The sequence below is a fragment of the Patagioenas fasciata genome, chromosome 10 (assembly GCF_037038585.1).
Source record: "Patagioenas fasciata isolate bPatFas1 chromosome 10, bPatFas1.hap1, whole genome shotgun sequence".
Classification (NCBI taxonomy): domain Eukaryota; kingdom Metazoa; phylum Chordata; class Aves; order Columbiformes; family Columbidae; genus Patagioenas; species Patagioenas fasciata.
In genome coordinates, this window is record NC_092529.1 from 14,026,255 (window position 1) to 14,053,892 (window position 27,638).

At 39.4% G+C, this 27,638-nt stretch overlaps 1 protein-coding gene across 12 annotated transcripts in view; it reads right to left on the reverse strand.

The window, feature by feature from the left end:
• The window catches only part of LOC136105736 (contactin-4), a 335,594-nt gene that overhangs the window by 18,767 nt on the left and 289,189 nt on the right, over positions 1-27,638 (reverse strand). For all 12 annotated transcript variants that reach the window (XM_071813202.1, XM_071813201.1, XM_071813208.1 and 9 more), the window contains one exon: positions 20,626-20,753. In XM_071813202.1, the coding sequence (XP_071669303.1) occupies positions 20,626-20,753 (128 nt within the window). The remainder of the gene's footprint in view (positions 1-20,625; positions 20,754-27,638) is intronic.

Consider the following 27,638-nt stretch of genomic DNA (forward strand, 5'->3'; position numbering starts at 1 on the left):
TGAGCTGATATTCATATTTAGAGCACTAGGATGCATATTGATATAGTTTCATAAATAAGGCTGAAAGATTCAGTTGCAGAAAAAGGGTAAGAATTTCTAATAGTAATGTCACCCTTAAAGCTGGCTAAACCCTCCATAGAGGGAAGCAGCGCTTGGCTGCTCCCAGTTCTCCTGCAGAAAGAATAGACAAAAAAACAAGCAAAATTGTTCAGGATCACTCCCAAGAAAGTTTGTCTGGCATGCCACCGGAAATGCACTCAAGGGATGAAAAGCCCTCTGTCATCAGGAGGAAAAAGGATCTGTTTTCAGTCTCAAATAGGAAATGGGGAAAAAATACACTGTCCATGCCAACATATTCCATAGGTGTCCATGTAAAGCAAAGACAACGACAGCAGACGTGAGTTCACATTGACCTGGGCTTGGCTTTGCTACAGAGAACGAGATCTTTCTTCATGGCATATGCCAGGATGTGTCCTCTGCAGAGCGGTTAGTGACTGTCTGTAGGTGTCACTGGAGCCTCAGGGAAACGGGAAAGCTCCCTCTCAGCTGTCTTTTCATGCCAGCGCTTTAAGGAGCACACTTCGCGTGTGATAGAAGCAGCACTTTTTTGTTCTATGTGCCGTTTTCTGTGCATGCCAGCCAGGCTGGCAGCTCATGGAGTGGCTCAGCTTGCAGCTCGTCATCAGAGCTGAGATGGTTTGAGCCTTGTGGAAGCCCATGAGGATGGTCCTCAGCTGGAGCAGACCCACACAGCCACACCAGACAGCTCTGGATGCCACTGCCGTGGACCCTGGCCTCACTAGCGGGGTGAACTGAGGCTGAGCTGTTCTTACCTGCTTTTGTTCTGTGTTACATCCCATAGTTTTATTACTGCAATGAATTTTGTGCATTTCTGACTGATTTAATGTATTTGGTTTATATTACAAGAGATTTTAAGAAAGTTCTCTCGCTAGTTTTCAGTTTGTTAGAAGAATGGGAGCTGAGCAGCACTTCCCACCTGCAGGAAGGCCATAATTGCTTCACTTCTGTCCCTCATTCCCTGCTAAAGGGAACCTGTCATTAGCTGTTAGTCCTGCCTCTGTTTTGCATCTTATTTTGGGAAGCTGTGGTGCATTTCTGAGCTGCAAACCAGCAGGCTGCAGACATCCCGGGTATGGTCTTAGGGTAACAATTATCTAACCTGAAAAGAAACCATCCCACCCTGATTTTATATTGATTGGGTGTCCATTAGGAGGGATTACTTGCTTAGGATAAACAGCTTTGCACCGCTGTGTTTGCTTGTGGTAGCTCACGCAGTGCTCTGTTGTGTCATATTGATCTGGAGGACATGGCACAGCAGGACACAATATACAGTGGCATGACATAAGTGACATAAAAAGAATCAGAGACTGACAGAGATAATGCTAAAAAAAAATTAGGTCTGTCCAGAGCATGCAAGCATCTTTTGAATGATACAAGAGGACCAGGGCAAAGCAAGAACTGCTGTCACATGTTTTGTGCCCATTGGCAAGATTTCAAGTGACCGAAGAGTTTTTTCCACCTAGAGACAGGCAGACCCGTTTGTGTTAGATGGCTACTTGGCATCCCATTTCCAAACATGCTCATTTCCAATTTGGCTCAGCTGTGGAGGCTGCGTGCTCTGCTCCGCTGGGAAGGAATTCAGCGATGCTAAAAACCGCAGTGCCTTTCATTTAATGATATTGAAGTGCTTAGTAAACAATGAGATATGCTTTGCCAGCCCTGGCTACTGAAGGAATAGAGAGTATTTTACTATAATAAAAGACTGAACTGTAACATTCTCAGGAGATACAGCTCCTGTTGTTGGCTTGAAATCACTGGAGTTGAGCATCTTAGAGACAAATTCAAAAAAAGCGATTATGCCAGGATTTCCAGTGCTGGTTTCTGAAACCTATGCACCTAATAGTTAAATGCTTATTTAGACATCTCTCCTGGCACAGGGGGAAGAAGTCAAAGGAGATTGAAGAGAATGGAATATTCAGGTTTTGACATACTTATCCAGGGTAAAAAACTAAAGAAATCAGAACTCCTCTCCCAAATTAATGGTGCCTTCAGACTGTTATGCTTACAAGGGAAATTTTGCAAGATTTTGCAAAGGCTTATTTCTTCCTTTCTTCTTCCAGCCTTGCCCATTTCACTTCATTCAAAGTTTGTTTGCACTTCCATGCTGCCACGTTTGGTTAATTGAAGCTAATGGAAATTTTGTAAAAAAACCCCTTTATTGAAGGTCTGCCACATATGTCCTTCTCCCCTTTATTCTTTTGCCTATATAGCCAAAGTACCTTGTAAATATTCATGGGTTTGGAGGGGAAAGAATGTGCAAATGGACATAAGTCAGCCAGTGAAAACTGCAACAGCTACTTATGGACCGAAGAAACACGGTTTGATTTTTTAGGTGGAAAAAAAAAAAAAAAGTGTTTGCTTTTGCTGAGGGTTATGTACATTTTCTTCAAGTACATAAGAAATATTAGTATCCTGTGTATTATACTCAGAGGGCATGTCTGAGTTAAATAGCAGCAAGCAGCTCAGATACGTAATGGCCAGAGCTGCTGCTGCAGAATGCAGAGAGGACATTGACTCCAGGCTGGAAAAGAGGAGACCATACAGACCAGAGCCACTTCAGCATATGAGGCTCTGACTCTGCATCATGTATTGTGATAGGAGCATGCCAGGGCATCTGTTAGCTGTTTAATGGAAGCCAGTGTGGATGACAAGGTAATTTCAGGTTCAAGCATGAATGCTCAAGTGCAAGAGTTTATGTTCAATTACCAGATGCTTCAAACAAGCAGCTAAGACAAAGGCAAGCGATGCCAAGCACACACGGCTGCATCCAACATGAGAGAAAACAGTGCTGCTTTCCTCGGGCTGAATTTCCATTCACATTGCTGATACTTCATATGTGGACCTAGGCAGATAAGCATGCGTTTCAAGTTTGATTAACCATCTAATTACCTAATTCTCTTAAACAGCCATTAGCGTTACAATGTTAAAGTTCTACCTACACTTTTACTTATCTGCAAAAACCATTTAATGTACAAGTTTTTAAGATCGGTTTTTCTTGTGGATAAACTATAACTCAAGTATTTGGGATTCACTTTTTCACTTTTTGGAATACCAGCATGTTTACTGTTTTCATTTTGGTTTTTAACTAGAGGGAGTTAATAAGTGCATTGCAGATTGATGTCCTCTATTTGCAATGACATTTTACCTTATTGTATTGATTTCAAGGCAAATCATGTCTGGAGAAAATAAAAATCAATCTTGGAGGTAGAATCAGATGTTTTCTATGAGTAATCGAAAAATCAAATTCCAATATACAAATACTCAAAGATGCTCTTATGTTTCTTCTACTTGTGAATTAAACATTTATCCAAGACTATAAAGTCAAAAGCATCTGAGACTTGATGACTGGCAAAGCTTCTGAGAGCTCCTAGTGCTCTGGTCACCATCAGGCACTACGAGAAATCTGAAGAAAGGAAAATATGACCCTGAACTAAAGATATTAATAACCAGTGAAGAAGTAAACACAGTATGAATTAGCATAGTAAACTGCAGTTATCTTAATAGATTGCTTGAGTACTTTATGGGGCATGGACAAAATCAAGATTAAAAAGAAACAGGGAAAGGCAAAGAATTTACAATATCTGGCCTTTACAATACCACAGACATGAACTGTGATGAGTCATATATGCTTTCAGGAAGAGGCACATGGTTCTTATGCCAATGTAAATCTTCTCCATATAATCAGCTATTATACATGTGCACTTACCAGACAAATCACTGATTTATAAGGCACATTTCTTAACAGAAAATTTTGCAGCACTTACAGTATCCTCTAGTGTGTACTATGGTAGTTCAGCCTAATATAATGTAATCTTATTAAAAGCAAAAGGGACATTATCAGTTTAGAAAAGAAAATTTAGGTTTGGGACTAAAGTGACTTTTCTGATTCTAGAAATGTATGTGGTAAGTGGTCTAGATCTTTCCACGTAATCAGGCAGCACTGATCTTTGGCAAGGAAGGCAGTGATACATGGCCATGTATTTAACAGGGATTAAGGAAAGGAGGGGTGGAACATTTGACCTTTCCTGGAAGAGTGGAGACTCTGATTCAGCAATACACTCAGTTAAACTAGGCATTTAGGACACGCTAAAATTGCTTTCCTGAAAGAGGACCCTTATCTTGTGGTTTACTTGACTTCAATCTTACATACCAGAACCACAGCGGTGTGGGGGAAACGCAATTATTTTTAAATAGGTGCTTCAGCATGTCATGTGTGCCCCTTTCTCTCAGACAGCCTCTGTTTTCTGGTACTGTGGGCAAGGTATTTTTAAGAGAGGTTAGATGTTGTTCCTTGTGACTGTGCTCCTAACTAACCTGCCCATCTAGCTGCTGAAGATTCCCCTTCCAGAATGGCAGTTTCCTTCTCAGCTTCACTCAGAGCTGAACTGCAGTCGAGGTACAAGTTATTAACATATTTCTTAAACTGACATTGAAAAAGAGCTTCCCACAGATTGAAAACTGTCTAAACTTGATGTAAGAGTCTCCCTCCCAGGAATTAATGCCTCCCACCTCCCAGACAGGGACCAGGCAGTCAATCAAGGGATTGCATTTCTACATACTCAAATATGCATTCTTTGTGTGGCTGAATAATGAATGAAGGTTAATTTAAATCTGAAAACACATTAAGAATGGAATTGCATCAAAGAATACTGAGGAAAGATGTGCCATTATAGCAAATTCAAAGACAAAATATATGAAAATATTTCCACTCCACCGAGAGTACAGGGAGTGTTACTTAAATAACAAGAGGGCACAATACTTCATTTTAACCTCCATTTTACCTAGTGCAATGCAATCTTATAAAATCAAGCTCTCTCCATACAATTGTGACAAAATCATATGTAATGGGGTCTGGGAATGACAATCAAATCTGTCACTCACAGAAATGTGTACTTGCTCTTTATAGCAGCATGCAACAGTGCCTGATTACACTACAAAACCCAAACACCTTCTCTATCTCTTTGCATTTCAGACTAAAATAAAAGCCACTTCACTTCAGAGGTGCCTTAAATGAAATCAGTATTTTTGACAAACGATTGAACCATTTGTGACACACTTTATAGATAAGCCAGTGAATTCAAGGTGTTACCTTTTGTGAGCTATTGATTGCAACTAGCTGATATCCATCTTTTCAAGTATGGAATAATCTACTGTCATTGCAAAAATGATGGCCATCTTAGACAGAAGGTTAATCAGATACAGGAGAAATCATATCTAATCTTTGATAAATTGCAAGTCACTCAAGGATCAATCACTGTTCTCCTGGTAACACAAGGCAGAGGTAATTGTGCAAATGTAATGACGTGCAGTTTGCCGTGCAGCCCATGTACACAGTGGCCAACCGCATTTTGCCCTTTTGAATAGTTTATCCTGCTGAAATGGTTGATTTCTGGCACTTTTAATTATGTTTTGAATAGTAATGATCATAAATAAAAAAACATTTCAAAGAGAGGCAGAGCAGCAATAATACAACATGCAGGCATTCAAACTGCAAAATTATGAAGTGATTGGCACAGCCTTTGCATTTTTATGATATAGTATGTGTTTCACATCTTTCCTATCTGAGTTCTATGTCTATTTTCTACACTCTCCTCATCGGGACCAAGATGTTAGGAATTAGCTGACAGGCAAGAATAAATCCCAAGTTAAGAGTCATTAGGAATGGATGGATCTTGAGCTGTCAAACTTACAGAATAGTATGAAAATCACTAGCTGGACTTTCCAGTTTCCCAGTAAATGATCCATAGCTTAAGCATCCTTAACATCACCCAGATCAAGTCTTGCACATGTCATGAATGTCTTAGAATAAGCAAGTCTTGGCATACAGGTCGTTTATCACACAGTCCAAGACACATTCATCTTCCCAAGTACCCAGTGTGAACACAGCACGTCACCATTCATATTGGAAAGGACAACTAGGCAGGAGCACCTACTGATACCTCTGAAAACAGGAAAAAAAATTAATATTACATTAATACTAAGAAATTAGGCAAATTTAAGATTATTCTGCATTATGTCCAATATGTTTTAACTTGGTTAAAATAAACCTTTACACTAAACTTCTATATCAATATATTTACCCAGCGTCAGTAAAACCCACGTACTTGCTTCAATGCAGGTATCTGTATAAATACCATTTTATATGATAATGCAGTTTGCAGGAAGACATAATACCTCTTGATTATCAAAATTAATACAATTATTTCACAGTGATATGCTTGTTATTATAATCAGACTATATTGCTATAGAGCTATACACACACACAGACATAGAGAATGTCACAGTATCATTCTGGTATATATCTACATATAACCTAAAGTAAGTTTATTTTCATTATTATATGCATGTGTGGCTGTTAAGGGATACCCCTCACTTCAGGCACTATCTTCCTTACATTAGGATTTTGGCCATCATGTGCTGCAGTAAAAAATACAGGCCCACAACTGCCCTCAAACTGTATTATAAAAACAGCCAAAGGGAAGCACCTCTTTTAGTTTTCATTTGGTCAAGAGTCAAGGCTTACTGCAGTCTCTTTTGTACTTGGTTTTAGGGATTTTTTTGCCTTGTTTTTCCTGTGAGTTTCAGTTTGCTGCAGAATAAGAAAAGCAGTGAATCTAAGATCTTATTTCTGTGATATGAAGCTACAGATTCTTGCTGCAATTAATAAGAAACTTAGAACATATTGTGGTTTTTTGCGTGCTTTGCATACTTTATTTACTGGCCCTTGTAAGACCTGTCTTATGAATGGTGACTGGAGAGACTTTATAAAGGCCAGCATTTAGAAACATAACTTAGGTATCAGAACGAATACCTATTTTTGAAACTCTGAGCCCCATGCCATGTATCAGCAGAATATACCAAGTATTTCCATTGCTAACTAAGTTTGTCCAATGTCTCCTGAGGGATTACCCTGTATGGATGAGGAAAACTCTTATATCCACAAAAGAACAAGAGAGTTTTGTCCTTGCTATATCATTCTGATTGCAACTTTCTTCATTATGGAGGCAGAGAACTACGACCTACATCATTATTAGATGAAAAAAGCACCAAGAAGAATTCCAAAGTCAAACTTCTGCCATTTAGCTGTTTTACTATTTCTCAACTTTACTTCTACAACACAAACCCATTCCAGTTCAGCAGGTTCTTTGCTGCTTTCAGATGCTTTAACCGTCAGGTTTGGTGGGTCTGTGCTGTTAAGCTCTAACGAGCAACCAGGATTTAATTCCTTACTCTAACTTTCCACATTTCTAAAATATGATTTCTTTTTGCCCTTCTTCCCTCCAACTCTTAGCAGATCTCAAATAAACAAAAAATTGTCAGAAAGTGGGCTATCAAGATTCACTAATTTTAGAAGGTACCAATGTATTTATTTATTAAAGAGACTGAATCTTCAGTGGAACACTAAATTCAACATAAAAACCACAAGACCAATGCAGAGAGTGTCCCACTTGCACTCATGGCTACCCATCAATAGGAAAAATGACCACACAGAGTGTCTATCTCTTGCTATTATTATAATGGCTTATCTGCTGGGTGGGTTGCTCTATCCATCCACTCAGTGCCTTCAACCAATGTATTTCTCTAAAGTGGCATCTGCTCCTGCTATCTTATAATTAGAATATAATTAGTATAAGTTCTTGCAAATAGCTCCCATAGAGAAATGACTCTACTACACAAAAGAAAGATCTAAAATTCCCAAGATATTTACAGTCTACACCAAAAAGAAATCTGGGCATTTCTCTAGTGCCTCAAGAAAAAACATCCAGACAATAAGACATAATTAAGAAGTTGTTATGCATTTGGCAGGACAAGGCACGACAATCTGCAGGCAGGTAGGACAACCAATTATGCAAATAACTTTAAAAAATTTATTTTCAGTTTGAAAAAAAATCCTGTCAGGTCAGCTCTAAAAAGGTCAACCTCAAGATAAAAAGTCAAACTTTTTAATAAATTAAACACTTAGAAAATATTATTGTTGTTACTGGTAACATCCAAGGATTGTACATAGCTCCTGCTAGGGGCAAGAACAGCAGGGAAGACAGTCTGTTAAGCACTAGTTTAAATTCTCAGAGTTTGAATCACAAGTAAATGTGAACAATTAAGCTTAACAGAATTCCATCAAAAAGAGAATCAGACAAGCAAAAGAGGGGGAAGAGTAGAGTGAAGCACGAGGCTGCTCTGTGGGGTGAAATCCTGCACGAGCACAGACCTCAGAGTGAGGGGAAATAAAATGAGCTCTCCTCCTTACTTTCTGTTTGACCTTGAGCAAGTCATTAAAAGTCTCTGCTGCCTTATTTGCCCAGCCTATAAAATGGAAATAACACCTTCATTATAAACTGTTTTGTCTTCTTACACCACTGTGCACTGCAGATATTTTTATTTAACTTTTTCTTGAAACCCTGATGAGACTTCCATGCTACCACAGGCAAGATTGAAGCATAAACACCTATTTCTGAACAGAGCAAGCAACAGTAAGAACAGAAGCAATAAAACAAACCTTGAAAAAAAAAATATTCTGGGCCACAAAGATCTAATTTGTTTCCCGGTAAAGGTAGGATGTCTCAATGATCTGTGCTCTCTTGCAAGGAAATGACTCGTGTCTCCATATTTCAATTAATCAGTGAGACACTGGGAAGGCAAACTCTTCTTCTGAGGGACCTGATACTGTTTTGCTTTCTTGCTTGAGCCCCGGTCCTGATGTTAAGGGAAGAGGCAGGATGGATGCAGGATCACGTGTGGAATAAAACTAACAACCAGCAAGTTCATCTCATCATTATAACTTACTAAAAATCCCCAGTTACTACACTGCTGAATAAATATTCAAAAGAGCGCATCACTAAAAATGTCCCTGACATTTCTCCCACTATGTGGCATTTTCCTTCAAATTAACCACAAGTTTTTCTTATATAAATCATTTCAAAATGAGAGTCAAGATCCAACTTGCAAAGATACACACAGAGAAGAGGAGGAACAAATAGCACGTCAGTGCTACCATCTCTCCTTTCAGCCTGGTTTCACTGATGGATGAGTTTGGCCTTCAGCACACAGCTTTGCTAGGGCTTCAGCCATGGTCTGAAATATTTCTCCTCGACACTCCCACTCATGACTGTTTTCTGTAGGGAACGATGCTCATCATCAACTGCACCAAACAGTTTAGTTACCAGGACTAATGGATTCAGGCTTGGATTTTTACAGAGACTTTCTACTGTGCACTCAAACTTTCACTGATGAAATACTGCTGACTTCCTAAATAAGCTCTAATAAATATTATTATTTACATATCTTCCCATTGTAGCTAAAGAAGACACAGCACCAAAACCTACAACTTCTATCACAAGTTCTTCATGATACACTTAAAAACTTCAAACTTGATGAAAGCAAAATTCGTATTCCAAATGTATGTGTGACAGAGAGAGAGAGAACCAGCCCAAGCCATGACCAGCCAATTCATTGACAAAACTGCCTTGTATTGCAGAGTCAACCTGCTTTTGAGTCATAGACATTTGTATTCATGTTGTATTCCCAAATGACTGGCTTGAATGCTATGACACAGCACACCTAGAATTTAACCTATTCCAGTGGTGTCTGATATTAAATTCTCTCTGCCATCTCAATTATGAGATTAAGACAAGGGACTCTAGTCTCCATATTAACTTTGATGGGATTGTATATAATCTTCCTTAAGTTGCATTAAAAGAGAGGAAAATCAGGTCCAGGAGTCCCTAATGTTGCAACCACAACCTCAATAGTTCAGCAGCACTTTAGTTACTCTCTGATGTGTCAAAACCAACCATTTATAGTCTTTATCCATGTACCACTTGGCATTTATTATCTGATAAGCAATTTTGAGTAACCTGTTTGCAATCCAGCTAGACTCAGGCAGAAAAAGTCAGAGCAGCTCAAAACCTCAGAAGTTTGGTTCTGCTAAGCTGCTTCCAAAAATGCTCCTGAGAAAACACACAAAAGGATTGATATTTCCCCTAGTACTGTCCCAGATTATTTTCTTCAACACTCTTACACTTCTTCCTCCTACGACAGAAAATGTGCTTTCTAAACACTTCCTCTGTATCTTTGATGTTAAAAACACAGCCTTCAGGCCAGTCTGTTCTTAGTCGCTGTTTTCAAGGATATAAAGTTCTTAGGGTAAGATAGTCATCATCACTGTCCCACTTTATTCTCCCACACTGCTTCCTTCATTTTTACTTGAAATAGAGACTTGCAGTCACTTTCTCAATGCATGTCATGTTTAGATCATTATTTCCCCTATCCCTAACTGCACAGACAGACTGAATTACTTTGGTGTGGAGAGAAGTGGCTCTAGGGAGCGCTGCCCCATCTTGCACAATGGGACTGTAGGCTACAATGATCTCAGTTTTCTCTGTTGTATTGTTTTCTCTTAGAGTATTGCCCTAATTTACCCAAGATTTATGGACTTTGCATGAAACTCGTGTCTGGAAGTCCATCCCACTGCTGACTTGGAGAAGGACAAACTGTATCCTCCTTTGGAATGAAGATGAAAATCATAATGTTAGTAGACTTCACAATGCAAGATTTTCTTGAGCAAAGAAAAGACATGGGATCACATCCCACAGCTGGACAACTGTCATGTTTCATTTGCTAGAAACCAAAATGGTTCAGTGAAACGAAAAGCTTGAGGAGATACATCTTCCACTGCCAGAAATCCCTGGTAACTCCACTAACCCACACAAAGCTGCAGCAACTGAGAAATGACCCCTTATATCCAAGGCCAGTTGGACTCCTTTCTTCTTATGTAGCCCATGCATATGCAGAACCAGCAGCATGAACTGTTGATCACCAGAACCACTGACACAGGAGAGTTCAATCAGCTCAGCTACCTCCAAGCTGACTCTCTTGGGCACACTTCTGGTGTGCTCTGCATGGTGGAACTGCCTCCTTCACCGGGTCCTACCATCCTGGCTCTTCCTACAGATCTCAGCTTTCCTACTACTTGTTGTAGCTCTTCTTCAAGGGCTAAAGTAGCCCTCTGCAACAGCCAGGGAAATGCGTGGAAAAAGTTAGGCTGAACGCATTCCCTTTCATATGAATTTGTAACAGCCCTCGATCTGATAGTAATTTCCAGTTAATAAATTCTGGCTGGTATTCTTCACTTATCAAGTTAACTATTGGATAAAACAGTTTGTTACTTATGTTTTATATGCAATCACATACATAAACACACACATATAATCAAATCTACTACATTTATTTTGATTAAAATATCTAGCAGAAGTCCTTGATCTATGGTTTTATTTTACTTATGTTTGGTTTTCATTTATATTCAAAGACTGAAAAATATTTTAACCTTTCTGAAATGAATCATGTTTAAATAAATTGAAGCAAGTTGATGAAAAGTGTTAATTAACCTGTTTTCATCTCATTAAGAGTCTGTGGTCATGTCCTATAGGTCATGTCCTCTTTCAGCTGATGTATGGATTGGATCTTCAATGATGAGCTAAACAACCCAATCTTCTGTTAATGATTGAAAACTCCTGAACCTCTTACTTTTTTTTGGAAGAGGACAAGAAAATTCCTAAAATGACAGAGCTGAGGTTTCTAAGGAATTATTCTAAACCCCTTTTTATAATAGGAGAGGTTGCAATAATGCTGACCCTGCAATACACTGTGGATTTAAGATAAAAACACAGAACAAAAATATGATTTTTTTTTTCTTTTTCCCTACAGGGTACACAGACATAATGGTTCAACTTTTCTAAAAAAAGGAAATTTTTTCCACACTATGGGCTGAATAAGCCATCAGCCATTTCCTCTTGTTTTGACTTCATTATTTACCTGTGCAGTTACCAGTTTTAAGACTCCTGATGTGTCTGAAGGTTGGCTGGGGATCGGATGGACACAGAGGAGAAAGGAAAAAGTGGGGAGGGAAGTGGGGGGAAGAATCTGCTGCATTTACCATGATCCAGAGCAAACATTTCACACCAACTGGCACTCTCTACATCAGAATCAGAGAGACAAAGTACCTTGAGAAGCTGCTCCGTAAGAGTCAACATATTTATATTTCTGCTTTAAAAATGTAACTCTAATAATGCTAGAGATGAGTCCAAAATTGGCAAGAGACACAGGCTAGAGATTTATGCTTTTTAATATTAAGCTCTTCACCAAGACAACTTTTATCACATTAATGGCTAAATCATGCTGATTGTAAAACAGCCAAAATGAGGCAATTAGTAAGGCCTGTGACAGTCGCAGAAAACAAAATGCACAAGGTTTTTAGCACAAGCCAGATGGATATCTTCAATATATTTCTTATTGTCTGCTTGTGGTAATATATTCAATTAAACTGAATCAGTACTACAGAAGACCCTTTGAATTGCCTGAAAAAAATTAATTGTCTGCTGCAAATTTAATGAAGCTTAACAGTTGTATTATGTTTACAAGTTTTATTTGTTATGATCAGTAAGTGTTTACAAGGAAAAAAAACCCCTTACTGCATTCAACTAGCTGTAAGAGCAAACCATTGGTATTTTACAGCTTATTTCTTTTCCATGTTTCTTTATCATTCACTGTTTTTGTCCTTAGCAGCTGACCTGATTTTTTTCTCTCCTAAATAAGAAACCAACAGCTCTTGCAGTGCTGTTCATTCATGGGTTGTCGTCAGTTAAGTCTCACTCAGCAGTTTGACCACAAACTTGTGTTACAGCATGTTCCCAAAGGCGCCGATGGAAATGTCCTGCCATGGGCTGGTCCATCTGATGCTTGCTGTGATCCTCATCAATGTTCGAGCAAGGTCACCAACTTTCTCCTGCACTATGTGGCTGATAGTCCACGGCTGTCATGTTTGAAGAGTCCTCATTAAGGAAATCAAAAGCAAAAGGCATGTCTGAGCAGACCTGAGGAGGGCTGGCTTTGGGGAAGGCTTGACAACAGATGAAACATCTGCTTCTCATTTTGCCACTTCTGTAATCTCAGAATAATTACAACATTTTTTGCGTCAATCAACTGTCAGAAAAATGGCAATGCTGACATGATACACAGCTATTTCATCTTCCCTGGGGTGCTTTGGGGCAGACCTGATTTTTCTGTTGACCTGAGGTTCTCACCTGAATGGAGTTGGGAGAAAACCTAAATGTTTACCAGGCTCATGTGCAAGATGTGCAGAGGAGAGGAACCTGCCAGCTCTGAAACACAAAGGTGAGCTCCTTACAGCTGCAGAAGGCAGTTCGGATAGGCATCGTATAACAATCTTGACTGTTGTTTGCAGTTGGATATAAACATATCAGTCACCTGAAACTATAAAATACTTGATTAAACCTTATGATTGAAGTGATATATATAGAAGAGCTCCTTAAAAGCTGCAAGGACCCTGAGGTGTCTACTAGATACCAGCCCTATCACCAGCTTCTGCTTCTAGTTTTTTCACCCAGAGTTCATTAAGGAGATTCAGCAAAATGCAGCCTGAAGCGTTGGGGCTGCCACAGTTGAGGGGAGGGAGGAGTAGATTCAGCAGATGCATAACTTTCATTTATAATTGTGCCTTTCATGCAGTGCTTTGGGTCATAATTTTACTGAAACCTAGCAAAAGACCCTTAATTTTGTCCTAGAAATAATTGGTGTTGGTGGAAATAGTCCAATTAGAGCTGAATATATTTCTCTGCAAATTTACAGCTAAAGAATATTGCTGTCAATTGTTACAATCAAGCCTTTGCTATTGGTTGTGAGTTGGAAGTTCAGAAAGATTTTCAAACTTAGAAATAAGTTTTTTTCCTAAACACAAGAATGCAGCAACATGTACACATGAATAAATCAGTGCTTATATATCTCTATGTCTCTCTCTAATCCTTTTTTGCCTATAAATCCCTGATTTAGAGATTCTGGAGAGCAATAGTTTGTATTCTAAGTTGACTTTTTCCACCTTAAATTTTAAAAAACCAATGTGTTAGACCTGATATGGAATATTCATTCATGTCTGGGCTACATATAAAAACTGTGTCCAGCAACTACTAAAAACAACTTTAACAATAATAAGATTTCATTTGACTTTTTCAGAGTTCTGAGTCTTCGGTAAGTGTAGAAAATCTTGGCTTTGATACCAGCCAATAACACACACACACCCCTAGTGTGCTACCCACCATAATTATAAAAAGCCCAGAAAATATGATCGGCCCTAAAGAGCTGCTCTGGGATTATTACTTTAAATTCTGCCTCTCTTTTTAAAATTATATTTTGTGCTTTCAACACCAGGTGTTATTTAACCAGGTCCCTTCTTAAGGGCTGATGCATAACCAACATGAATTTAAATTAGATTGAGTTGAACCGTGATGAAATTAAAAAAAAGACCTTGCATGACCTTAAACACTGCTGGATCAAGACAGACCTCAGCTAGAGTGATGAGGGGCTATTCACGTTTCAAAACGACTAGCCACTAAACTCACAACATATGGATGAACGGTATGGAAAACGCCTGCAATAGCTTTGTGGGACAGCTTTCCATATGAGCAAAGAAGCAGCAATGTATCTGACAGGCGAAAAATCAAGGAGAGGGGTTCTGATAGTGTGAATAGTGCTTAAATGTGTTAACAGATTTTTGTATATGCTGCATTTTTTCCCTTGATGAACATAAAAACCAAAACACTGACTTCTTGATGTATGGCTTACTCTCCCTCTTGGGAAAAAAGCTAAACCTCCACTTGAAGCAACTGATACCTCAGTTACTCGGTAATCAAGACATAGGTGAGAACAGCTGGCAAAAGTCACGGCACTAGAATTATTTGTATTCACTGATTAAAAAAAACCAACCCAAACACAAACAAACAAAAAAACCAAAACCAAAATCAGGACACTCATGAAAATACGCACATTCCTTGCTGAAAGATTAGCATTTTGTACAACTGCAAATTAAAACATTGCACAGTTCCTTTGCAGCCAGATCCCTTCAGAGCACACCCTAACAAAGGAGAGACATTTGTTAATGCACCGAACACCTCTGGCAGATATATTTCTAAAACGTTACGTGTATTTTTGACTAAGAGAAAGTCAAGTTTATTAAACATCACCACTTTTATTGATGGACTCACTAATGGCACTATTTGAGAACTAGCTCAGGAGTAGGCAAATCCAGTATTTGCTGATCTCAACAGTGCAAATGGCCATAGCGTTAGATTTAAGGCTGGTACTGAAGCCAAAGCAGATGCTAAAGAACACAGTCAGCAATACTAGCCCTGTTATGCAGAATCAGTGTCTGTGACAATGGAAATAAATTACTTTTTAAGTAACAACAAGAACAAAAAGCAGAATCATGGTAAGTGGTAAATGTTTCCAAAATAATAAAATAACTCTCTGAAAATCCATAAGGGATATCATTGAGACTATATGATTTTTCCATCTCATTTTGATCTATTTTCTGAGTTTTATTCTTCAAACTACTATAGCAGAAACATGGGATTAATTTAAAAGTCTGTCTGAATCCTTAAATTTATAAACAAATAATACATTAAAAAAAAAATCCAACTGAAGGCACTATATTAATTTGTCTTTAACACCATTATGGAGGGTTATGATGGTGCCTTCAAAAGTAAAACAAACTACAAATGACAAACTCCTGTGAAATTCAGTAGCTGATACTTCATGATGAGCACTGTTGGTGCTCATACATCTGCAACGAAGCTCTGTGCCATTCCGCTTCAGAAGGCTGATGGGTACGAAGGTATCAAAGTCCCCTCAGCCCAACCGAAGAACATTACACACAGGCAGAAAAGGAGGCATCAGCAATTCTGTTTGATTGCATGTGTGCTCATTAGCATGTGCCAGTGTACTGTATTATGTGGAAATTAAGCTCAAATGACTTGAAGAAACCCTGCGCCATGCATTATCAACCACGTTCAACCCCAAACTTCTGAAACATGTAATAGCAGACAGATGGTCAGTTATTAGAGAGCAAATTCTCTCCACTGGCACATGCCTGCGGAGCTGGAGAACTAAACTCTCTTCAGTTCTTTATGGGAAGCATAATATTCATAATCTCTGAAGATGAAAAAATGGTTACTCCTTATCTACTAGGACAATCCATAGCAGTATAAATCCCCTCTAGCCCCATGGATATGAGGCAAGTACAACACATTTTCCAAGAACATAGTTCAATACTGATAAAGTGATGTCAAAACAGCAACAACCACATCAAAACAGTGACAACCACAGATGGCAATGTGAGCCAGGTAGACCATCACATCCCTTCAACACCATTTTTATAGAGCACAAAGGCTGCGTCCATGCCAAGCAGCACAGCAATACCTCTGAACTATGAGCCCAGCTACTTTAAAAGACTAGAATAACACAGTAAAAATTGCAGGTTTAAAGGCAGTAGCATTTGAAGCCTCTGAAAAGTTACTCGATAACGGGCCAGAATTTACAGTATTTAATCAATCATTTCAATTCTAAGTGCACTACACCAATTCAGCATGCACACAAAGGAATAAGCTTTGAATGGAAAATATGCAATTTTACAGAAAATATTTTGGATCACTGTGCTGGACAAAATCAAGACTATCAGTCTATTCAAGCATGAGGAAAAAATAACCTACTGACATTATCTTTGTATTCTTTTTCTGCTAAAGCGATACGGATACCAGCTAACAAAAGTTCTCTTGCTTTTACTGCCTTGAGTCCTCCCATGACAGTCCAAACGAGATGAGCTAATAGCAGCAGGAAAATGTTAAAGGTGCATCATAATGAAATCAGCAAATAAAGTCATCAGAACTTGCCCTTGTCAGAGATGCAACAATGTGATCAGAATTTCTGCACTTTCTGACAAGACGAGAAGCGCACAGACTTCTCCATATATAAAAATTTAAATAAATACACGTTTTATATAGACAGATTTATAGCTCATTACACAGCCAAGAGAAAAGCAGATGTTTGAGAAGCAGTCACACATGTCTATGGTGGGTACCACAATCTATTCACCTCCAAAATCACAAAAGCAAAGCTGGCCACAGGCTCATCAAGATATTTTGCGGGTCTGTTGGGAAAAAAGCTGCATGACAAGGTTCTTCTCATGCTTGGTGGTGGTGATACACTATTATAATCCGGATTCTGGTCATTAGCTTGTTTGTGCTGCTTCTTCCACATCTAATGCTGTCAGAGAAACTTCATTTACGTCTTGGTCCTTGCCACTGAAGGGCATGAGCTGGGTCATTAGCACTAGGAGTCTGTTCTTACGCTTCCTATATTCAGAGCTTTTATTGCAATGTCTTGAAATTAGTTTCCTATTTCAGAGCTGCTGCTATATTAGCTAATTTATATTACTGCATTAAATACAAATAAACTCATATTGTACAGTCTATGCCTGTTTACAGTTTGTCATTTAATCCCCCAGTACTTAGAGAGTCTATAGTCCTTCTATGTGCCAGAAGAATTGAACATTTAGCCCCAAGTAGAAGAAAAAAATGGGAAAAAATAGATGGAAAATAAATATTTATATGCTACATGTAAGCACATACCATGCTTTACATAGCTCTGAACACTGTCTGTGGGATTCTTCTCTATCCTTACAAATTCAATCCTGCGTTTTAATTTAAAGGTCAAACCATACATGCAAGTTTGCAAGACTTCAGGTCTCAGAGGCCAGAGCGGTTCTTGTTCAGCACCAGCCAACAGAACAAACCCAAACCACAATCTCACTGGTTCGGAAAACCACTCAGGTTCACCAGTTCTGACAACAGCATGTTAATACACAGCCCTATGGGCACCCGTCAGAATTTCATATTTTTTAAGCTGTCTACTCATGCATAATATGAATATTTATTCATCCCTATCTGGTTGTTTGCCAGAGATTTATTTTAAGCTTCTTGGTTCTGGTGTAACAGATATTCTTCCCCTCCCATCCTCGCCTACACTGTCTTTCACACTGTCAGCATCTGGCCCCAAGAGAGAAAATTTAAAAAAATAAAAAAAAAAAAAGAAAAATAGAAAAAAAAAAAGAAAAAAGAGAAGAGAACCTGCAGCGTTAATGGAAGAACACAGGAAACATCTTTTGACCTTCACAGTTTTTTACTCAATGACATCAGATAAGTTAAAAAAGAATATAAGCATATCCTAAGGTCAAAAAACTTATCAGCTGATAAATTAGGCTTTTTGTACACTGCAAAACTGAGTTAAAATAAGGTATTCAGTCATATTTCCTTCAAAACTTGCCGGTGTTTTACTTAGGGCAGAGAAACTCAAGCATTTCAGTATAATATAGTATTTTACACAGTTCATTTGGAGTTCAGAATAGTTTCTCCTCTTTTATACTTTTTATGGGATAGACTTTGAAATTGCATTTCTCGGTTTGCTGTTAATATCCACATCTTGGGCTTAAGAGTTTATTCTCTGCTTCATGCACATGTGTCGCTCCCATTAATGCTAATGGAATCGAGTTAAAACGGAGCACTCAGGGAGAAAAACCACTTGCTAATCCTTTATAACCTTACCGCAAAGAAGAGTGATTTGTAAACCACGTGAACCCAAAGATCAGGTACAATCGCTGCTGACTATTGTGCTCGGAGTTACGGGTTATTCCTTGGGTACCGCGAGGAAGAAAGGATAAAGCCACGAACTACAGAAGCATGACTCTTCAATAACAGAAACAAAACACATTCCCATTTTCAACGATGGGCCTTTTCACGATGCTACGAGTGGTCCCTGAACTGCAGACCCTGATTCAATGCCCTTGATGCACTGCAGCACTTTGGAAACCAGAAGAACCTCAGCTGTGTGCAGCCTGGAGAAGACAAGCCGGTCCCTCCTGCTGCGAACACAGGCCACCACCCTCCTGTGGTCCCCGTGGAGGCCAGGAAAGGACATTTGGGCTGTATTTATTGTTTTGCTCTCCGGTTTTGCCTTGGGGCAGACAGTAGCTGACCAACCATTTTAATAATAGACAAGGTCTTTTATGTGTTTGTTTTTCCTCAGCATTGCTTTCGTAGCTATTTGTTGTGGGTGCCTCCTCAGGACGACACAAATTAGGAAAAGGCAGAGTCAGCTGACATACAAATCTAATGCTGATCTTCACTTGTCTCTATTTTTGTTCGCAGGGACTGACACGGGCACAGGGCAAATGCCATGCAAGCTCTTCAGAACAACCCCAAACTTGAAGCACTCTTGGTATCAATATGCAACAGCAAAACACTCAAAGGGATAACACAGTCCCGGGGATGTGCCATGAAGCACAACCCCAGAAACATCCCATTTAACTATAAATACCTGACTGGGTAGCTAAGGTGGAGGCAAACATTTTGCTCTGAGAAAAACCTGCTGCTGTGCCACTGTCACTGGCAGCTTGTAACTGTGACAGGGGCTCAGCAGCTTTATCAGCACTTGCTTGATCCTGACATTATTTGCTGAAATGTGCTCCGACTATAAAAAAGCATGGATTAAAACTTGCATTGAAATATTTTGAAGTATTCCCTGTATAGCATAAAAATAATTGATGGGGAGAGGCTTTCACCAAATACTATCCATCAATGCCAATATATGGGAGAATTAAAACTGACAGCATTAAAGCTTTGTGATTGATTTATTGCTTTGTAATCAATCTTTTCTGATTTGTTATCCTATATAGGTTTTTCCCCAAATAAGGAGGAGATGGAGAGTGATTTTAAGTGTAATAATCTATACGTTCATTGCCTATAATAATTCATCAGACATTGGACTAGTGGTAAGCAGGCCAAAAATTAATTTAAGACATCTGGCAATGTCTCTCATTGTTTATCAAACTGTTACTTGAAATACTTTTGTTAAATGTTATAGTTTTTCTTTTTGAAAAAAACTATTTGACAGAAGAATTCTGAACACACATAAATAAATGCTTTGAATTCCTGAAATGGAGAAATCCAGCCCTGGATAAGAAATAGTGAAATTAAATCAGAGTTTGTGCATCTTTTAAAAAACTATAACATTGAATTGCAAGGCTGAAACTCTTGCATCATTCTGCAACAAGATGAGATGTATTAAAGAGTTCAGAAGGTTTTTAAAAAAAAGATAATAGAAGTTTAGGAATAACAAGAACAAATAAAGTTTAACTAGATAAGAGATGTTTTTAAAGGACATCATCTAATTTCAGCATGCTGAGGGCAATACTTCTCCACAGGTACACCATGGTGTTATGCATGTCCTTTGTAAAACTGAATCTTAGGACACAGCTGGCTGCAGCAAGAGCAAGTATTTCTCATGCATGATTACTGGCCATTGCTAGAAACAAGTCATACAATGAAACAGACAAGGGATCTGGTTTCGTATTACAATTCACGTGTCATTTGCAGTATAATTTTAAACTATGTATGAAAACAAACACATTAACTTGCTGCAAGCGCTCTCAGTCAGTGTGACCACAGACACCTTCTTGCTGTTAATGTTGTCTCCAACCCACAAGGCTCATCAGGTTTCTGAGATGCGAAAGACGATTTAATCCGCAAGGCTACATTTACATCAGCATCAAATGGGAAAGCAGCAGCATGCATGGAGCTGCCTGGGATGCTCTTAGATGATAAAGTGGAATATCAGTCACATGCAACAAAAATTGCAATTACCTTTCACAACCAAGCTGCCCGTGCTGCTTGCTGTCCCAAAGTGGTTTGTTGCCACACAGGTGTAACTTCCCGCATCGGATTTGGTGACGTTGACAATCCGGAGGCTCCCATCATCCAAAATAGTGATTCTGGAAAGACGGCAGACATAGAAGTTGTATATTTTTTAAGTCAATGTAAAACTCTTCTGAGTCTGCATTAATTATTGATGGTTTGAACAACAGACAGTGCATTGCCCATTACAGAGGGAATTTAGCTGACAGAAAACTCTCAGGACGTAATTCATAAATACTGAATGGATCATTCACATGAGGTTTCTGTGTCTTTACTTAGAGGCAACTTTAACTTATACATCAGCAGCTTGTGTAGGTTTTACACATGTTTGTATTTGATATTCAGCTCTCACCATGACAACCCTTGCAAGATATGATACACCTAAAAATCTCCACGCTTGCTGCTTAACAATGTAAAAGCTTCTGTTGAACAGAAGAAATGAAGCAGGTGTTTCATTGCTGCTTTTTTCCAAGAAGGCTGATGGCTTTTCAGCAAGGGTACCAAGCTGCCGAGTTTCCCCTCCGCACATTCCACTGCTCTGCCAGCAGTAAAACTCAGCCCATGGGGGTTATCTACAGCTGCATTGCAAGTTGACAAAAAAAAAAAAAACACACAACAAAAAAACAACCAACACACTATTTCATTCCCATCCCCTCCTCACATATGTATTCCCCTCAAAACAGTGTTGTTATCTGCAGTGGTACATGTCTCTTGGAGGGCAGGATGCAGGAGAGGATGGCAGCTTAATTCCTGGGGTGATCCCTGGCTCCTCCTTGTGCACAAGGGCTGCACTTGAGGCTTTCCTCGTGCTCCCAATTAGCTTTGTCTCCTGATCCATTTTCAATTAAAACAGAAAACCTGATCCTGCCCAGCAAATCCCATCAAAGCATGAATGACCTGTGCCTCATGGAGGCATAATCTAAGGACGCTCCAGAAAAATCTTTTCCCCAGCCTAATACCACCTCTTTTAGCAAAATACTTGGTTGTCTGCTTCAGTATCACATTTTGCAGCACAATCTGCTTTCTCCCCTTTCAGACCTACATTGAAAACTCTTGTATTAATTCCTGCCTTCTCCTGGTCAATTATTTCCCAATTTAGCTAATTTGAAAGAAAATGAAGAAGCCTTCTTGCATACTTAACACCAATCAAGCTCTGCACAACTGCACTGAGAAATCAGGCTGAAAGAAACTTAGCAAACAATACTTGCACCAGTGCAGAAGTACTTCTCACCTGAGAAGCCACCAAATCTCCATCTTGGCTACCCTCTCCCTGACCTGCTCTTGCAGCAGCACAACAACATGCAGGTCAGCTGGCAGAGACCAGGGACAGAGGTTATATTCACACATCAAAAGCAGTGATATTAATAGAAGTTTCTCAACTGGCTTATAGGTCTCCAAATTGTTGCAGTCAGTAACATTCACTATTGTAATTTATTTTTGCAGGAGTCCAGTGCCGTATATTTGCTTCTGTAGCACTTGCTGCAGCTCAATAATTGGAAGAGAGTAGTATATAGCTACTTGTCTCTTATCTTCATGACTATGTTGGCACAAATCAATGTATGTATTACATTAAATGCGCACTGGAGCACAGGACTTGCCACACTGGTCTCCAGTGCCAGAGCCTGTGCAGAGGCAGCACCAGGATCTCCCAAGGAATTACTTAACTGCTCTTATTAACTTCAGGTCTTTGAAAAGAATGGTGCCTTTCTGAAAGATGAAGGTGCCCTTGGCATGCATTAAAATTCAAATCAATATAAACAACAACACAAGCTCAGCAACATGCTCCAGCTCAAGAAGGACCATGTGGCTCCAGCACTGCCTGTGCCAGGCTCTGTACTCACTCCTTCAGCATTTTTGCCATTCCAAGAAATCCAGGAAAAAGTAATGTTTTAGGCTATTTTTGTGCAGTTGAGAATTTATTTTTATTTATTTATATTTTACTTTGAGCTATATGGTTGGAACCTATTTGCAGGATAATCTCTTCCATGGATCATTTTAATTTTATCTGTTGATGAAGCTAGCTTTAATTTCAAATTCTAATGCCTTTTCTGTCTTTGTCTTCCTCATGCTATTGGTTTCCTTCTAAGTTGTCTTTATTTCCAGTGCAAAATTAGTCTGTAGTTAATATGGACTCAGTCACTCGAGACGACCTTTGGATAAGGACAGTCAATCCACCGTTGGCTTTGGCACATCTCAGGGAGTTAGTGCTGTCTTTATCTCATTCCATTTCTAAGCTGAAAGCTACGGCTGGCTGGCTTTACAATTTGAGCACAAAGATATCCTTTAACTCTGGTAATACGCTGCAAAGAGTTCAGGTGGGACTTGGACCAAGTTCTTCAAACTCCTTCCCCAAAGAAGCTCCAGGCATGTTTAATTCTCATTTGGTATCTAATTTCCTGCACACTCTTGTAAATGACCAGCATTAAAATTGACCAATAGTTGTGCAAGTGAACTGATTTTTTTAAAATACATCAGACCATTAAAACCTTACTGTGATTCATTGATTAGGAGGTTATGGTTATGTGGCTCTTTTTGCTGAAGGTGCTTTTCTACACTGAATGTTTTGTCCTCTAATTTGAATCCAATGTGTTAGAAGTTAATGAGTAATTATTTTAACACTTTGAAATTTCTTACAGTTAGTTGAGAAAGTAGAAAGACCTTTCACTGATTTTGCTTATTCACAGCTGTTCTTTGTAGACATATCTGCATTAAATGAGAGGATGGGGTCATTTCAGGCCACTGAGGGTTCTCAAACTGCTAATTGGCTTGAAAGCAAACTTCCCTTCATCAACCACTTTTAGCAGTTTGGTTGAAGAAGTTTTTTCAAGACACAAAGTTCAACTTAAATGATATGCTGTTCAGTATGCTTTCTTCCTCTGCTGAAATAGATCTCCAGAACTTTTTCTAGTAAGATGCCTAGAAAGACATAAAAATAAACCACATTACAATAAACATCTGTATTACTTTGAAACAGAGTGCTGCTTTCTGGGTATGCACCTCTTTAAACCACTGCAAACTCAAAAAATGAGCTCCTGACTTGCTATTGGATGTTCTGGGCTCCCTGTCACCACTAACAACAACAGTAGTAACAACAACTAAAAATGTAAGTCTTCTCTTATACAGGTTAATTCAACTGCTCTACTGATAATCTGGCTCGTGGTCATTACTAATATCGGAGAAAATCAAAGAAGATAAAAATATCCATTTGAAAAAAAGAGATGATAGAAGATAGGTTAGCATCCTTATATAAAGAAAGGTCATCTATTTTAAACATAGTGTTTGTAAGAGAGAATCTGTTGGTCTGTGTTGTCAACTGAGATTTCAGGTCCACAGAGAGCAGAGACACATCTGAATTTAGGAGATAAAAGGGTCATTTGTTTCCTAAACCAAAGCGTTGGGTTCTACCTCAGGAAGAGCTGACCTTGACAGTGTTTTGATCAAAACTCTTCTGGGGACAAAGGACCTTTAAAAATGCCAAAACCATTTCTCCTCAGCCTTCCTTGTCCATTTTTTTTTTTTTTGCCACTGCAGCAGCAAATGTGAAAAGTTGCAAGCTGAACACTTTGCATTACCCTAAATAAGCCTTTTCCAAAACCAACACGCACAGTTTCTGCAGCAGGTTTTGTTGATGCTGTGTGCCCAACAACTGTGCCTGCCCTTTGTGAGCTCTGCAGGACTGGAAGAGTCTTAAAGCATTTGACTGTTTGCTTGGTGTGGACCTTGAAAAGCACAGGAAGGAGAAGGATTCATCTTTAGGGATGCCAAATATCTAAATGTGTGTTAGAGTTGCACAGAGCTCTGCTATGTTAAGACACACTACCTAGAAAGGATCCACCATCATGGCCACATCATGGTGGCTGGCTGCCTAGACCAATACAGCGGCACTAACTTGCCCAGTGTCTCCAGCAGCTGCTGGAGACGGATGGAAGAGGTCAGGCAGCCCTGGAGCAGTATGAGGAGAAATAGCAGTGCATAATCATTTCAGTCTGATCTATTAGTTCTTACCTTTCAGTTTATGGTACACCTGCCATATCTGTTAAGTTGCCCATCACGTTACCTCCAACCCTGAATTGAGTGCAATAGATCTGGTTCGTGTAGCTCACTGCAGCATTCCCCACTGCTGGGCAGGATTCACAGGAGCTGATAAATATTTCTCAGTCAGTAACATGTGCATTTAGAGACAGAATATGTCCTGCTGAGATCAGTAGAGTTTTATCATTGACTTTCTGAAAACGACCTTATTTGGAATATAAATGATGACTGAAAACTGCAAAACTCCCAGAGTGCATAATAAAACTGAGTGTCAGTAATTACCTCCAGTCCAGCTCCAAGGAAATCTGACCTTTCGGTTTCTGAGTGCATCACTTGCATCTACCAAAACATACCTACGACCTGCTGCTCGGGTTTGACCTCATGCTTTGACAAAATGCTTGCTTAAAAATCCCAGACTTACAGCATGTTCTATAACATCTTGCTCTGTTTAATTAAGAGAAAATCTCTGTGGGTCCAGGAACCAGCACTGCAGAGCCAGGGGTTGTTCAGCCTCACCTGCATCTTGCAGTTGCCAGGTGAAAGCTTTTGCAGGATGAGTAGCAGGTCCTTGCACTAACCTTTCCATTGCATTTTTTTTTTCTAACTTGCAAAGTACACACATCATTGATAGAAGATCTGCACCAGACAGATTATACTGCAGGTATCCCTCAATATATTCTTCTCAGCTTGTCCCCTATTTTTCTGTTCAGCAGATGGAAATGTGCGGAATATGAATGGATCACAGATGCAGTGCATATGGCAGTTGTGACGGTCACAGTTGTCTTCCCCAGGGACGCCACACGCAGGCGGGCAGCTCAACTACCGGACTGCAGATTAGAGCTCCAGTGCTTCTTTGGAGCAAAGTGCTCATAATTAGAAAGTGATGATTTTTTTTTTTTTCCCTCTCTTTTTCTCAAACGGTTTTATTAGCACTGCTGCAATGAAATAAGGTATGTTGTTTCTTATCTGATAATTTTAGTATTTTAATTAATGAAATACAAGCATAACTACACTTGCTTTCACTGTTGATTAAACACATACATCTGAAATACTTCGTGCTTAGCCAAGTGAATATTTTAATTTTTTTTTTCCCCAGGAAACAATGCTTGGGATGTCCAATCCTTTTTCTATTACAGGGAGAAAAGATGTCTTAGAGCAAGCATTTAAATGAATGTCAGTTGGAAGAAACACACACTGAGTGCAATTTGAGATAAAACTACCATTGATCCCTTCATGTACAGCCTTTGTGGCAGTGGTTGACGTGGCTATTGAAAAGAGACTGTGGTGCTAGAGTTCTTCTAAGAGATAATCCGTCTTCTGAGAGAGGATTTAGGCTAAATGTACCTGTGAAAAAACACTGTATTTCAGCTGACATGATGAATGGCCTATTGTCCATCCTCCAGAGCCTTGCTTGGGCTGGGGGGGGTTGGAAGCAGAGGAAGAAAGCAAAGGGAAGAGACAAACCAGACTGCAATCTCAGCGGTGTATTTGCTCAGCCTTTTCCCATAATCCATAGGCAGGAATATCTAGAGCAATTTTTAGCCTTACAGCAACTCAGTTTCATGCCACAACTCTACTGCAAATGTAAATGATTCCAGGCAATTGCATTATTTATCAAATTATTTCTATTTCTATCACGTGTCTTTGTAGCAGTTTATTACCTTTTCAATAATGCTTCCCATGCAATGAAGCAGAGACTGGGATTATTAAAATGATCTCATAAAAGCAGTATTGCACATTAGGCTATTTCAGGAAAATGCAGTGAAATTTAGAAACACTCACAGGTTTGCTTGAGACAGATTTACTGCTCAGAGCACAGTACTCCCTGAAGTCAGGGACACCACTCACGAGTACCTGCTCATCACTTGAAGTATGGGCTGGTTCAGAGCACGGTCCACAGCTAATAATTTCTGTGGCCCTGGGATGCTGTCTTCATATGTAACAATACTATTTATGTTGTGTAAATAAATAACAGTAAGGGCAGAGCTTTCTGCTTGTGACATTAATCCACATTGAATTATAGGTTGACACCAAAGCCAACTTCTTGGGCTTCACTCAACACCCTCAGTGATCCCTGGTGTGCTGGGAGGAGAGGACGAGGGGAGACACCCAGCGCCTCATCACACCATCTGAGACTTCCTACCCAACCTCAATACTGGCCAAAAATGCTCAGCATTCCCCCATAAGCATCCAGGGCTTTCCAGGCTTGGGCTTTGCCCACATGCTGTTAGCCCAAATGTTTCTGAAAAAGAGTGTGAAATGGCTGGTGCCTGTACTGCCACCAGTGTGGGACATCAACACATCCCAAGGGCTACGGTCAGGGCAGCAACAGGAGTGAAGACAGGACAAGTTGGGTCCATGTTTAGCGGCCATCAGCATAACTCCAAGTGAAACGCAGGATGATACTGTTGGTTAGGTCTGCATTACAGCAGTTTCCATTTGATCACCCATCTAAACTCACACCCAATGTGGACAGTCAAACTGCACAGTTAGTTTTCTACAGATATGCAACTTCTTGTCCAGAATCTGCTAGTTTTGATTTAGAAAACTACCTACAGCTGTTTTGGTACTTATTTGTCTGTAACTACTTGTCTTTTCTTGGTTCACAGAAAAGCCTGAGGTAATTTAGAGCTTCAGTCAAAGCCCATTTAATTTAGTGTATGTCTTTCTCCTGGTGAAAGCAGGGATTAGATAAGGCCTTCCTTATCCATGACAACTGGCAGGTCTCTTAACAGTAAACTCCCTATAATTAATTTTCAGGTAAGAACTATATTTGCTCAAAATAAACCGAGGTAAAATCCTGTTCCATTGAGTTCGGACATTTCCCGCGTGCTTTGCGGAAGATGCATTTTAAAAGGAGCTAAAGAGCCTTAGGATGAAGTGTTTGAACTCCTTAGGCTGTGTGTGGCACAACTATGTGGGGCTACTGG